The sequence below is a fragment of the Podarcis filfolensis genome (genome assembly GCF_964270895.1).
Source record: "Podarcis filfolensis genome assembly, chromosome: 13".
Classification (NCBI taxonomy): Eukaryota; Metazoa; Chordata; class Lepidosauria; order Squamata; family Lacertidae; genus Podarcis; species Podarcis filfolensis.
This window is the reverse complement of record NC_139615.1, coordinates 27339744-27354835: the sequence shown is the minus strand read 5'-3', so window position 1 is coordinate 27354835 and position 15092 is coordinate 27339744. Positions and strand designations below refer to the sequence as shown.

Sequence of the window (15092 nt, the reverse complement as noted above, 5' to 3'; positions counted from 1 at the left end):
CTTCTTGGTGCTGAATTTCATTTTTTTAAAAAACAAACAAACAAACCAAAAACAAAACACAATGTGTTATGTTCCCACCCTAGTAGGAAGTAAAATGTCTGCAGAAATTTTGCATGAATCACCAGAATTCATTAAAGCGACCTGCAGGGAAACAATTAACATTTTTTAAAAGGCCAGTGGGTCAAAATAAATGTATGAAATCTAATACATATCACCTGGTTGACCTCACAGAAACATCTGCCTTGGAGTCAATGAGATGGTGAACCTTCAGAGCACAGGTGGAGAGGTCCATGGGACTGAATTATTATTATTATTATTATTATTATTATTAATAATAATGATGATGATGTCCCTTCATGTCATGTTGAAGGTTCTAGCTAGCCTTCTCCCTGACATGTTTATACCCTCCAACATTTCTCAGATGAAAATAGGGACATCCTATTCCATAATAATAATAATAATAATAATAATAATAATAATAATATCATCTATACATCGCCCATCTGACTGGGTTGCCCCAGCCACTCTGGGTGGCTTCCAACATATATTAAAACATAATAAAACATTAAACATAAAAAACCTTTCCTATACAGGGCTGCCTTCAGATGTATTCTAAAGGGGGCCACATAACTCCATACCCTCCAACATTTCTCTGATGAAAATAGGAATGTCCTAAGGAAAAGTGGGACATTTGAGGATCAAATCAGAAACTGGGATGGCTTCTGTAAATCCAGGACTGTGGGGTCCTAGGTCACACAAGCCTAAGATCATACCTGTTGTCATACTTATCATACCTGGCAAATCCAGAACTGGAACTGCACAAGAAGCCATTGCCATGTTGCTCCATTCCTCCCCACTCCCTACTGAGTCCTATTGACCAACCTCCCCTCCAGCTTTTTGGGGGTCACAGAAGAAGCTTGTTTGCTTCATCTGGTTGGAGGGGAGCAGAGCATGGGGTAAAGGGACTGAGCGGGGAGAGGAGCAAGAGAAACCACTGCTGCAGCTTCCACATTTACAGGTCTGTTAAAACTGACAAACCCCAAAGCAGACATAATCTCATTAATAACCCAGTCTCTCCTCCTACTCTCCCCCTGCTGCCAGAAACATTCACCGTTCCCTGACCCAGAGCACTGCAGCATGTCCCCCCGCCCCCGCCAGCCAAAACGACCTTTCAGTTTTCTCAGAGATACCAAAATGTTATAAATAATTCTATATCTGGCACCTTCACCCTCAGCAATCAGAATGTCCCTAAACATTCCATGGCAGCTGAAAAGTCCGATCAGCAAGGTTGTTGGTTTTTTTTTTACCTTACCCTTTTTCAATCACAGAATCTCTGAAGGCGATAATTTGAAACACTGCCCACAATAAGAGCACCTTAACATTTGACAGACGAAACTTCGGTTTTGATGGGATCAAAAGAACATTGATGTGCATTTATTTAGAAAAAGAAGAGATTAGTTCTTTGAGAAAGTACAGGCACGCAGGGTAGGGCGGGAATTTTCCCACACCACCTGAACTGACTTAAAGTTCTATAGAAAAGTTTGCACAAAGGGGGAAAATGGTTTCCTTGTTCAATAAACTTGGCAGGGACCTAGTCCTCAGTGAGGAATGTGATTCGCCTTGTTTGGGGAGGAAAAATAGCCACAAGGGAGAGAGAGAGAGAGAGAGAGAATCTTTTCCTTGTTCAGAAGAGGCTTTTTATTTGGTAGTGTCAACTTTTTCCTCTTCGTACCCTCTTTGCAGACACACCTTCCTTTGCGTTCCTTTACACAAGCCCTGCTGTTTGTTTACCTAAGATCAAACATGCGGTACTTTAGACCAGGGGTAGGCAACCTAAGGCCCATGGGCCGGATGCGGCCAAATCGCCTTCTCAATCTGGCCCACGGACGGTCTGGGAATCAGCGTGTTTTTACATGAGTAGCATGTGTCCTTTTATTTAAAATGCATCTCTGGGTTATTTGTGGGGCCTGCCTGGTGTTTTTACATGAGTAGAATGTGTGCTTTTATTTAAAATGCATCTCTGGGTTATTTGTGGGGCATAGGAATTAGTTCATTTCCCCCCAGCTTGCTCCAGCTTCCATGTGACCACCCTTGAGATATTTGAAGGTGGCTATCATATCGCTTCTCAGCAATCCTTCGACTGCTCAAGCCCTTCTAAGACCAGGCTTGGGCCAAGCAAAAGCAATCGTTAGGCAAAGAATTATAGACACCGGGAGACAACAGGACTGCTTAAGGTGCCCCGACTACAAAATTGTAGAAATCGGGAGATATATAGCTGCACCAGCAGCATATCTCTTTTTTCTTGTATCCAAAAATCCAAGAAGGGCATTTACACTTGCCAGAAGCTCGGCTGTGCCCTCGCTGGTCTTGGAAGGATCCTTTATGACCAGAGAATTTGCGCCTGTTCTTTGGAGGATATAGGAAGCCCCAAACACATATTTTTTAGATGTCCCTTTAATGATGAGGCACGTAGAGAAACCATTGACCGCCCCCCCCGCTGGTGAGGCTTGCTGACCTCCGGTAAAGCAAAAATTCGATCATGTTAGGCAAAGACCACAAGACGACCCGGATTGTTGCCAGATTCTGTGCACAGATCTGTAGGTGCAGACCCTCCCCTGATTCAATCTAGTTTGTTAAGAAAATTCCCAATGTCAGATCCACAGGCGACTTTGGGTCATTTCTCTAAGGTAGTCTATTTTAAAGTTTTTATGTGTTTATATGCCTATCACACCTTTAAACTTAAAATCCATTGTTGTATATTGTTTTAAATGTTTGTTTTGCTTTTGGGATTGCAGTTCCCTTTGTGTTTCTCAAGCTGGTCTCTGACAGTAACAAATTTCATGTTCATGAGTGAAATGTATAAATCTGAAAACCAAATCCTTCGATTGAAAGGGACAGGGTTGTGTTTAGCCAAGTAGTTTATTTACCCTAAAAGTGTGGAAATCCACCTGCCATCCTGATGGAGGTTGCTGGGGCAGGGAGGGGTTGTTTTTGTTTTAAAAACCAGCTTATCTGGCAACTGGAGCCCTGGGGCAGGCAGGAGAAGAAGGGCTGTAGGGCAGAGCCACACCATCATCTAAAGCACATTTAAGGTACAATGACCCCCCAAATAATTCTGGGAAGTGTAAAGGGTGCTGGGAACTGTAGCTCTGTGAAGGGGAAACTGCAGCTTGCTTGTGGGTCAGAACGTAAGCTTAAGGCTCATGTCGACATCCCAGATTTGTGCACTGTACGAAGGACTTAGAGTTACTTGTGTTTGCATTAGCCAGGGACAAAGGGCGCATGGAGCTAAGATTACAAGGCCACTTCCCTCCATTGACAGCAGGCTTTTGCAAAATCTGCAGAAAGGGTGTTCCCCCACATGACTGTGCTATTGAGGACAGGGGTGAACAAGACTAGATAGAAGCCAGGGGAACATGAGCTCGAAAAGATACCCATGCAAAGCAGAGTGTCCAGATGCAACAGGGAATAGTTTTGCAGAAGAGGGAACTTCACCAGCGTCTGCTTGTCTGGCTGAAATCCCACCTTCTGCACAGCTATGGAAGGTGCAAGGGCCTTGTCCTCTTTTGCATTTGCCCCCAAAGCCTTAAACTAAAGTATGGAGAAACTTAGTTTGCCTAAAAATATCCTTAAGCCTCCTAGAGCAAAATATACATTCAGAGGCTTAGTTTGGTGAGAATCGAGTATGCACTTCTAGAGTTAACGCTAAATAAATTACTTCTGGTAACTGGGCCACCATAGCTGATGGAGGGCCGTGAAAATTTGTGTCCTGGGCTTTTTAGACTCGTCTAAAAAGGTAAAGGGACCCCTGACCATTAGGTCCAGTCGTGGCCGACTCTGGGGTTGCGGCGCTCATCTCACTTTATTGGCCGAGGGAGCCGGCGTACAGCTTCCGGGTCATGTGGCCAGCATGACTAAGCCGCTTCTGGCGAACCAGAGCAGCGCACGGAAATGCTGTTTACCTTCCCGCCGGAGTGGTACCTATTTATCTACTTGCACTTTGAGGTGCTTTCAAACTGCTAGGTTGGCAGGAGCAGGGACCGAGCAACGGGAGATCACCCCATAGCAGGCATTCGAACCAATGGCCTTCTGATCGGCAAGTCCTAGGCTCTGTGGTTTAACCCACAGTGCCACCCGCGTCCCCTATTTAGACTCGTCTACCCATGTGCTATCTGAAAACAAAGGGGTGCATTGGTTGCCAGATATGAATTTCTTTTCAGCTCTCTCCTACCCCACTAGAAACTATAGGATTGATACGGATTGTGGCTAATGCCGTGTGAATGTGGCTTCAAAAATTAAAAGCGCTGGGTGCGGAGGAAGCAGTAATGTGAACATGCCCTTTCCTCTTGTACTCTGCAGAGTACCATGCACACAAAGACATAAATTCCACTTATAATGCTGTCACTCATGCCCTGGGGAGGCAGGTGGGCCTGTCCTAATTCTGGCAGCCATCCGGATATTTGCCCTGTAAGCTGCTTAGATGGGGAGAATAATATATGCCACACCTCAAAGGAAGAAAGGGATGTAAACACAGCAGGGAGAGCCAGCCAGGGACCTGGGTCCCGTCAGCAACAGCTTGAGGAATGCTAGTAAGGACAAGCAAGATACTATATGGATATACGATCCTTTGGGAGGTTGGCAGCATGTTTGATCTATGGCAGTGAGGCCAGACTTGGCCCTCCAGCTGTTTTGGGACTACAGTTCCCACCATCCCTGACCACTGGTCCTGTTAGCTAGGGATGGTGGGTGTTGTAGTCTCAAAACAGCCAGTGGGCCAAGTTTGGCCACCACTGATCTACAGAGTAGCAGGGCAGGGGAGGTGCTTAATCCTTTCTTTTTATGCACTGGTCACCTTTTGCTTTTCATAGAATCGTAGCACTGTAGAGTTGGGAGGGACCCCAAGGGTCATCTAGTCCAACCCCCTGCAATGTAGGAATATGTTTTCCCCCAATGTGGGGCTCGAACCCATGGCTCTGGGATGAAGAGTCTCATGCTCTACCAACTGAGCTAATCTGCATGCATTTCTACCTGTGTCCATGGGGCGGGGGAAGACAGGTGCCTATATAATTTTCCCTCCCCACCACATGAATAGGAAAGCAACCATGGGGAGGAAGGGGGGGTTAGTGGGGGAAATGGCTGGAATGCAAAGGGTTAAGCAGTTCTTCCAACCTAATTCAGTATGCACTCTACGTGGGGCTACCTTTGAAGGTGACTCGGAAACTACAACTAATCCAGAATGCGGCAGCTAGACTGGTGACTGGGGGCAGCCGCCAAGACCATATAACACCGGTCTTGAAAGACCTACATTGGCTTCCAGTACGTTTCCGAGCACAATTCAAAGTGTTGGTGCTGACCTTTAAAGCCCTAAACGGCCTCGGTCCAGTATACCTGAAGGAGCGTCTCCACCCCCATCATTCTGCCCGGACGCTGAGGTCCAGCGCCGAGGGCCTTCTGGCGGTTTCCTCATTGCGAGAAGCAAAACTACAGGGAACCAGGCAGAGGGCCTTCTCGGTAGTGGCGCCCGCCCTGTGGAACGCCCTTCCAGCAGATGCCAAAGCGATAAACAACTACCTGACATTCAGAAGACATCTTAAGGCAGCCCTGTTCAGGGAAGTTTTTAACGTGTGATATTTTACTGTATTTTTGGTTTTTATGGAAGCCGCCCAGAGTGGCTGGGGAGGCCCAGCCAGATGGGCGGGGTATAAATAATAAATTATTATTATTATTATTATTATTATTATTATTATTATTATTATAATTCAGGCTTCCACAGCTACTTTTAACTATTTAAAAATGGGATTAGGGAGCAGTACTGCTAGGTGACTATGTATGGTTCCTAGACACGGCTTTTTCAGGGAAAAAGCAGGTGAGCTCTCCAGCTCCCCACCACCTCGCATTTTATCTCATCATCGTTATGTCTTTTCCACCCCTGCCAAATCAAGGGAGAGCGGACAAGCATGGCTGTGTGCAAGACTACAGCTCATTACTTCCACCGCGCCCTCAAGATTCCCCCCTACCCGCACCCCAGTTCTCCCTGGGAGGAAGGAGAGATAAGAGCCCCTTTAAAAGCAGCAGCCACGAAACAATGTAAAAGCTTTAGGTATGTGTGGGAAGGCAATGTGCCAACTCCCCCTCAGAAGATCAAATAGCTTGGGGAGGGGGGAGAAGAAGAAGAGAATTAGAGAAAGACAGGTGCGAACAATAGGTGCGGGGGAGTGATGATGAGAGCAAAGGCTGACGGGAAATGGATGAGTGCAGCACTTTGTGGGGGGCGAGGAACTGGCAGTGAGCATTCCCTGTCGGAGTACAGGAAGGATGTGAACACACACACACACACACACACACACACACACACACACACACACACCATTCTGGCAAGCCGTTTCTCACATTCTTCTGACAGGCAGCGCATTTCCAGTACCGGGGGCATGTGCACTCCAAACACTGCTCATCTCCAGCCCCCAGCCCCCAGTTCTGGCTTTATCTATCAGCCCAGTCTATTTACTCCTTCGCCTAACACCAGTCAGGTTTGTGGCACCAGCCGTTTACGACCGACTGATCCACGGCTTGTGAGATGGGAGTTTGCCTTTGACCCATGACACGACCCAGGCACCTATCTAAAAACTGCACTGGCTCGAACCAAAGTGAGCTTCTCTTCCTGGGGAGAATTCCCAGAGAGGCCTGAAGGGCCACATCCAGACCCCTCCCAGGGCCGCAGCTCCATGCCCTACTTTAAAGGCATGTACAATGTCTGACATTCATCCCAATTTGCTTCCACAGAACTTATCAGAGAGTTGAAAGGACCACGAGGGTCATCTGGCCCCATCTCCTGCAATACAGGGATCATTTGCCCCTATTGGGGTTTGAACCCACAACCCCGAGATTACGAGCCTCATGCTCTACCCAACTGAGCTATGCGGGGGGTTGCCAGTCTTTGTTGACCATTTGATCTAATCTGTTCTCAGGGTGGCTGGATGACGACGAGCATTCATTCGGATTTACTTGCTTTCCTGTTAGTCACTGTTTCAAACCACACCTTTCAATGCATTTCCTTGTCATCTTTCTGCATGGCAAAAAAACCTTTTTTTTAATAGTGGATTTGCTTTTGCATATGTACAGTATTTTGCCACATGTCCTGGGTGCAATAATACTGCATTGGTGGTGGGTTTATACTGGACTGCCCACACAGCTTTTTTTGTTGCTTTGCAGTGCCACCACGGCATTCCTGCATTATTATGGTCTGGAAGGGCACTCCTGCGCTATAGTGCAATGAAAGGAGGACATTCCCTCTCCCACTCCCAGAACATTTATTATTATTAATAATAATAAAAAGTTGCAGGATTTCAGCAGAAAGCTACCGGACATGTCCCGATTGGAGCAAAAGGCCTATGTTCACCCAAAACATTTGCAGGCACAAACAATACTGAAAGTGGGTTGGTGTACAACTGCCCCGATACTATGATGAGCAGAAATCTCCATAAATGCACAATACAAAGGACGTTTGAAGGGGGTCCAGAGCTCTTTCATCTACATCAGTTGCACAAACCAATGTTGTATCACACTCTTGAATCCTGCCTGCAAATTACTGACAGTCCGGTGGCACCCACAATCATAATCTTAGCTAATAATATAGTAATCGTCTTGCATATTTGTAGAGCACTCTCTTGTACTCTGCTCGGCCTAACTTCCATATAGGTAAAACTCTTTTGATTTCCCCATTCCTATGTTCATTTCAGTTGTTCCTCTTTGCATCATTTCCCACTTTAATCCGCCTTTCTCCAGAATTCCTGGCACAGCCTTCTTTACAATTTCTTCCTTCCCTGCCCTCCCCATCACCACCCAAAAGTGGCCTTGAGCCTTGGAGAGAGTCGAGAATCCTGCTGCGGCCATTCCCTTTCTCCTGGGAAGCCCTCCTCTCCAGGCTGTGTTCTACAGGAAATGCTGCCGATTATTGGCAGCGCTCATGACACAAACAGCAGATTGTGGGAAGAGGAACGCAGCACAAGGGAAGGTCTTTAAATAGGGCTTTGTTGTCAAACACATTGGCCTCCAACTGCCTTGGCGCTTCCAACCTCCGTTTGGGAAGTTAGCGCCACTTGTCACTCAGGGGGTGGGGGAGAGTGGATGTTCTTGCTGCTGACCTTAGTGCTAAAACTGGAAAATGCAAAGGTCTGGATCGAAAGCTCTGTGTGTGTGTGTGCACATCCGTGCTTCGACTGGCTGCCTTTCATTTCTACCAGGTGATGTGTCAAAGCGAAAAAGAAAGGGCTTGCTTTTGTGAAGGGATGAGTAAGGACTGTCTGTTGAAAGTTGACACAATGAGAACTAAACGTCGGTGGTAAGAAGTCAATGGCAACCTCCTGCTGCATATATTCCAGCAGCACTGGGGAATGAACAGTCAGAAGTACAACGTGTTGGAGGTTCAAGGCTCAATTTAAGTACAATGTGGGGCATGTTTTAGAAAAACCTTACCTGTATGGTGTTCCATGTGCTCAGAATCACATATGAACTGGGCCATTGGCATTTGTGTGCACAATATTAGCATGCCAGGGATAAATGGCCCAGGAGACTGTGATGTTAATGTATGCTCAGGGACCAACACTTGGCTTACCTGTGACGCCAATAACATGTTTTCCTAATGTGACCGACAGTGAGTTTAAACATAATTTAAATTGAGTCTGGCTCCCAGAGCTTGGAAGGAACTGCAGTGACAAACTGACGCTTAATGTGTGTGTGTGTCTCTCTCTTTCTCTGTGTAAAGTAGGTAATAAGAAGTGTTTGGAATACCTCCAGAAATTCCAGGTATTGCGCTTTCAAGAAACCAGCATCTGTGATCCTCGTCAGCTGTTTGTGTTAATGTTATATTTTGGAAGGCAGCAGCAAAGAGAGGCCTTCCTCAGCAGAGACCTTGATGTTAGTTTCAACAGACTCTGGTTTCATTGCATCGCTGTTAAATGTAGCTGCAAACCAGAGTTCTTTGGTTTTCCCATTCAAAACGGAAGGTCTGTGTTTATTTCCTTCCCAAGGGAGCCAAGGATTACTCAAGTCAAACTCAAGCTTTACCTTCAGCCTTCAGATCCCTACTTGGGTGGGAGGTTTTTAAACAATGCCAGAATATGCTCTAGTGAGGGAAACTTTATGCAGTGATTTCAACGTGGATATTGCCTTGAGGAAATATGTAATGGAAGTATCATTGATGACCAAGAAGGGGCATCTATTGTGGGAGGGAGTCACATTGATTATATACTTCTTCCTGGTATGTTCAAAATGCATATCAGCCAACATTTCTTTGATGAAAATAGGGACGTCCTAAGGAAAAGTGGGACATTCTAGGATCAAATCAGAAACCATGGTGGCTTCTGAAAATCCAGGACTGTCCCTGGAAAATAGGGGCACTTGGAGGCTCATCTTTTGTGGAGGACAAACCTGATCATGGTAATTTGCCGTTAATTTTCAGTGGCCTTTTCTTGATACCAACACCTACCCCAAAGGAGCCTGATAAGTGTTTGGGGTAGATCTGACTTAAGGCATGTCATTAATCGCATACAGTTCCGAGTTCCCAACATTTTCATATCTATATATTTGTTTGCTGGAAGAAGCTGCTCATACGTTGCTTAAAAAGTGGGAATGCATCACACACAAAGAAAGAGGGAGACTTGCATAAACTGGCATGTGTTGATTTTTGTGCACAAATGCAAATGAAGTAATAATTACTCTGTTTACAGAGAAAGAGACAACATCATGAAATCATAGAGTAGGAAGCGACCCTGAGGATTGTCTAGTCCAGCCCCCCAGCAATGCAGAAATATGCAGCTGTTCCATTTGGGGATCAAACCTGCAACCTTGGCGTTGTCAGCATCATGCTCTAACCAGTTGAGCTATCTCACTATGGTGGGGAAACTGAGACCAGGTGATCTGTGTACCTGCTCCGGCTGCTGCTCAGGTGCTAGCGAATTCAAGGCCCTTTATCTTTAAAATGGACTTTGAAAGGACAGCTTCTGCGAGTCCTTCAAACAGACGACTGTCCTCCGTACAGCAGGGCACACTGCCACTGAGAAACTGGTAGAAGGAGAAGAGTTTGGATTTGATATCCCGCTTTATCACTACCCTAAGGAGTCTCAAGGTGGCTAACATTCTCCTTTCCCTTCCTCCTCCACAACAAACACTTTGTGAGGTGAGTGGGGCTGAGAGACTTCAGAGAAGTGTGACTGGCCCAAGGTCACCCAGCAGCTGCATGTGGAGGAGCGGAGACGCGAACCTGGTTCCCCAGATTATGAATCTACCGCTCTTAAGCACTACACAACACTGGCTCTCCAGTGGTAGGGGGAGCGGGTCATTTAATCCTCTTCCACTTCCAAGTTGGGCCTTGCTTGGAACAGATTGTCCTTAAATTGTGACCTTTTGGAAAGAAACTAAACTATGTTTCTGGCTGGAACATTTAAAAGCTGCATGGATTGTGGAGGAATGCAGAGAAGCATAGTTCATAACAGGGCTACCAACTTGAATAAAATATGGGGGGGGGGGCAGGTAAGCCCCACTCAGCATAACTGATAACAAGACGCAGTGCAGGCACACCATTTGAATAGCAAGGCTCATCAACATGGGGGTGTGTGACCCCCTCAAATATTTTATTGGGGGAGCTGAAGGGACCTCAACCCCTAGGAGCTGTCTTCTATGGGGGTGAGGAATCTCCAGCCTGCAGGCTAGATTTGTCCTGACACGAGTCCCAGTTTGGCCTGTGAGGCTGTTTTGCCCAAACCATGCCCACATAATGTGTGGCACCAGGCGTAGGGCAGGCTGTACAACCAAGCTTCACATGGGGAACTCGATTGTGCAGCTGATCCCTGCAGAAAGTAGTCCTGAAGTCACCACCCAACAGCTGATGGGTGACTTAAAAGTCTGCTGCATCAGCTTCAGGGCTGAGTTCTCCATGGGGCAACTCAATCCTGCAAAAAGCATGCTTGGAGTCATCGCTCTTGCAGCTCCAAGCCTACTGATAAGCAGCACTTCAAAGCACCGCATAGAGCTTTGATCATCGCCTGATGCCATCGTGACATCATCAGGTGACTGGCAGGTGACTGCCCACCTGTCAAGAGGTAGGGGAGAATAAGGTTCTGGCTTGCTGACCAGATCAGACTCCCCCACCCACCCCGTTTTATATACTGTACACACATACACACACTGCTGTGAGTCACCCCATCTCCCTGGCATCTTGGTTCTGTTCATCTGAAATGAAGAAAGTCGGCGCAAGGTAATGCAAAGTTTGGTTCATGCATAACCCACCCACCCGCCCACACATATTCCTTTCCTTCCCCAGCCCTTCTCTCTGTGTGCCCAAGGTCACCTTCGCTGCTGTGGAATGGTTAGCTTTCCGAGCAGATGGAGTTGTCAACTCTTTATGAAAAAATATAAAAATAAAAGCATAGGGTGGGAAGAGAGGGGGCATCTCGCATATCCAAATCTAGTGCGTGCGGAGTCTGTTTCCTTAGAACTGCAAGTTCCCCGGCAGCCTGGGGGACGGGGGGGGGGACGACAGAGGGAGGGGTAGCAGCAAGGGAGTTTCATGCAACTGTGAGAAGAAGAAGAAGAAGAAGAAGAAGAAGAAGAAGAAGAAGAAGAAGAAGAAGAAGAAGAAGAAGAAGAAGAGATTGCGAAGATGGTGGCATTTGCAGTCAATGTTTTTCTGGGGAATTATGTATGGACTGAAGTTGCAAGTGGACTTTCTCTCTCTCTCTCTCTCTCTCTCTCACACACACACACACACACAGTGGCTGACTCTGGGGTCGTGCTCATCTCGCTTTACTGGCCAAGGGAGCTGGCGTACAGCTTTCGGGTCATGTGGCCAGCATGACTAAGCCGCTTCTGGTGAACCACAGCAGCGCACGGAAACGCCGTTTACCTTCCCGCTGGAGTGGTACCTATTTATCTACTTGCACTTTGACGTGCTTTTGAACTGCTAGGTTGGCAGGAGCTGGGACCGAGCAACGGGAGATCACCCCGTCATGGGGATTCGAACCGCCGACCTTCTGATCGGCAAGTCCTAGGCTCTGTGGTTTAACCCACAGCGCCACCCGTGTCCCAATATACACACAGTTAAAAAGTGTTAAATTCCAGAACTTTGTGTGTATGTGTGCAGATGCATCCAATGAAGTCAAATGGTGGGCGATTCAGGACAGACAGAAAGAAGCCCTTTTGCATTAACACTGAAAACCGCAAGTCACAAACAATTCAAAGCTACCTTACCTTTAAGAGAAGGTGGGGTGTAGACACAGGGGGCATTCCTTTTGTTTTTAAGGTGGTAGCCTTCACCCAAAGCTCTCTGGGAAAAGAAAACAAGAGTCAACGGGTCAAAGGCGCAGCTCTCCAAAAATTTCCCAAAGAATGGGGAATGCGACGATGCACAATATTTTATTTTCAACAAATCAACATATAAACACTTGTTAAATTAAAATATTGGCTTTGATCCAGGATTCTGAGTGTTTGGATAGGCATTTATTATTTTGTTTTCAGCGGCGGCTTCCCAACTCTTTGACACTGGAAATGGCTTCTGAAGCTTGTCGGTTTTCAACACGGCTATCACAGTTAATTAAATTTATATACTTCCCTTCATCAAGAGACCACAGTACAGTTTACAGCATAAAACACAAGATACATTATATAATAAGAGTAAAAGGAGGAGAAGATAATCTCTCTCTCTCTCTCTCTCTCTCTCTCTCTCTCACACACACACACACACACACACACACACACAAACACACACACATTAAAAGACCATAAATTGAATAACAGCTGAAGGCCTGGTTGAAGAGAAATATTTTTGCTGGGCACCTCAAGATATGCAATGAAGAAACCAGGTGACCCTCCCGGGGGAGAGCATTCAACAAAATGGGAGTCACCACAGAAAAGGCCCACTCTTGTGTTGCCACCCTCTAGACCTCCTGTGGAGGGGCACACAAATAAATGCCCAAATAAATATAACCCAATTAAAGAAACTGCAGTCAATTAACTGTGATGATGAGTTCGTCAGTACAATCTGCATACAGCTGCAGGTAACTATAATGATAATTCGGATGCAGGGAAAGTGTTTTTTGATAATATAGCAGTCATAATCTAATAAGAGCAAGAAAGGAGAAAGACACTTCTAAGGGGGTGCCTACTGCCTGCAAGGTTTTTTGAAATGCTTGTTTTCAAAATATTATAAAACGGGTCTAAGCTAGGATAGGCGGCATAGTGCCCTCCATATGTTGTTGGACTACAATGCCCATCAGCCTCCAGCCAGGAATGTCAACGGTCAGGGATGATGGGAGTTGTAGTCCAACAACTTCTGGAGAGCACCACCAGATGTTTTACCCTAGAATGGGAAAATCCAAAGTATTATTATTATTATTATTATTATTATTACTACAGGGGGAACAGGGGCTGGCATTTTGATACCAATGACGTTGCGTGGGCTCTGCCAAAAAGTTGCATGCACGAGGAGCACTTGTCAGCCCACAATACACACCTGTCTGGAAGGAACCCCTAATTCCTATAATTTAATATCCATGATGCATTTAACATTTAACGTTCTATGTTGTTATGCCCTAAAAGCTCTGCGTAAGTGTTTACTGCCATGTCGCCAGGAGAAATAGGAAACTCAATTCAGTTTGCAGTTAAGGACACCGAAACAACACGACAGCCAAAATTCAGCTATCCTTCAAACCTTGCAGTTGTCCGAATTTTGTGATACAGTTCTCTAACAAAACAAATTCCTCCAGAAACCTGGAGAACTGGGTTTAAGATTGGAAGACGAGACAACTGAAACTGACCAGTCTTTCAATCCCTAGTTATGGGCTCCTTGCAAGCGGTCACTGTGATAATCTCTTGCTCTAGGCCACAAACCTTCTAGAAAATTAACCTCCTACACTGGCTAGTCTACTTTCCAGGAAGGACTGAGGCATCCCCTTTCATTCCAAGGAATGGGAATCTTGGCCCCATTGGCCAATAACATGACTTCCTGTTTGGAAAGACACAGAGGTGTCCTTATCTGAAACTGGTGAACTTTCCTTCCCAATGCCAAATATGGTAACTGGTCAGATGAGTGTAAGCAAAACACACCACCAAGACTTCCCAAGAGAATTTTTATAGGGCCAGAAGCATCCTGTAGCTGTTCAGGGTGTCTCAATAAAACAAAGGGAGAGGGGAGAGTTGCTATTTTTAAGTTTCCTTTGCAGTGTCTGGAATTACGTTCGGTTTTCCTTAAATATGTTTCCCCTTTGTTTAGCGATGCTTGTTTTGGCTGTAATGTTGTTCCCGGCAACATCAAAACTGCCTGAAAGACTGCCTCGTGCACAGCGCAAAGGCAAAACTGCAACAGATTTGGAAAGCGGCGTTGAGCCAAAAGGAGGCAGGCAGTTGCTTTTAATACACAAGTGCCCCATCTTTCGTGCGGGATAGGGGTGGCGGAGAGAAAATCATACAAAAAGGTTTGTGAGGATTTGATGGGAGGGGAGAGACGGCATCCTTGTTGCCAAGACAACCAGGCCTACACATTGCCTGTGATGGTTTCACTGTAGCGTTGTAAGTCAAGGAAGAGCATGTTGAACATGATGCCTCGGCACTGGAGATGTATTTACTTTCCCCTCGTGCCACGAAAGAGGGCAATGCAGGACATAATGGTGCTAATGACACCATCACATTCACAACATTATCCCTGATCGGCTGGGATCATGTGGTGAAGAAAGCCTTTAAAAACACGCTTTGACTTTGTTTTTTCACATCACTTCGAGCTCCTTTGAGCTCATGAACTTCGTGAAAAAACAAAGATTGTATTTATATGTTATAAAATGGAAAGTTAATATGTATTATTTATTTAAAAAAATAAAAACACACTTTGACAGGGGGAGAGCCTTCATAGGAGCCAACTCCTAGGGGTCAAGGTCCCTTCACACCCTCAATAAAATATCTGAAGGGGCTGCACCCTCCCCCCAATGTTGATGGGTCTTGCCATTCAAATGGCGTGCATCGATTATGTGATCTTGTGATTGATTATGCAGGGCAGGTTATTAACTGGACTACCCCAATATTTTATTCAAGTCAGCACCCCTGAGAGC

The 15092-nt window shown here is 46.0% G+C and overlaps 1 protein-coding gene across 1 annotated transcript in view; it reads right to left on the bottom strand.

Annotated features, from left to right (window-relative positions):
- PPP1R1B (protein phosphatase 1 regulatory inhibitor subunit 1B) overlaps positions 1–15092 on the bottom strand; it is a 48461-nt gene that overhangs the window by 13991 nt on the left and 19378 nt on the right. The window contains exon 4 of the mRNA XM_083583560.1: positions 12244–12319. Coding sequence (XP_083439686.1) covers positions 12244–12319 — 76 coding nt within the window. The remainder of the gene's footprint in view (positions 1–12243; positions 12320–15092) is intronic.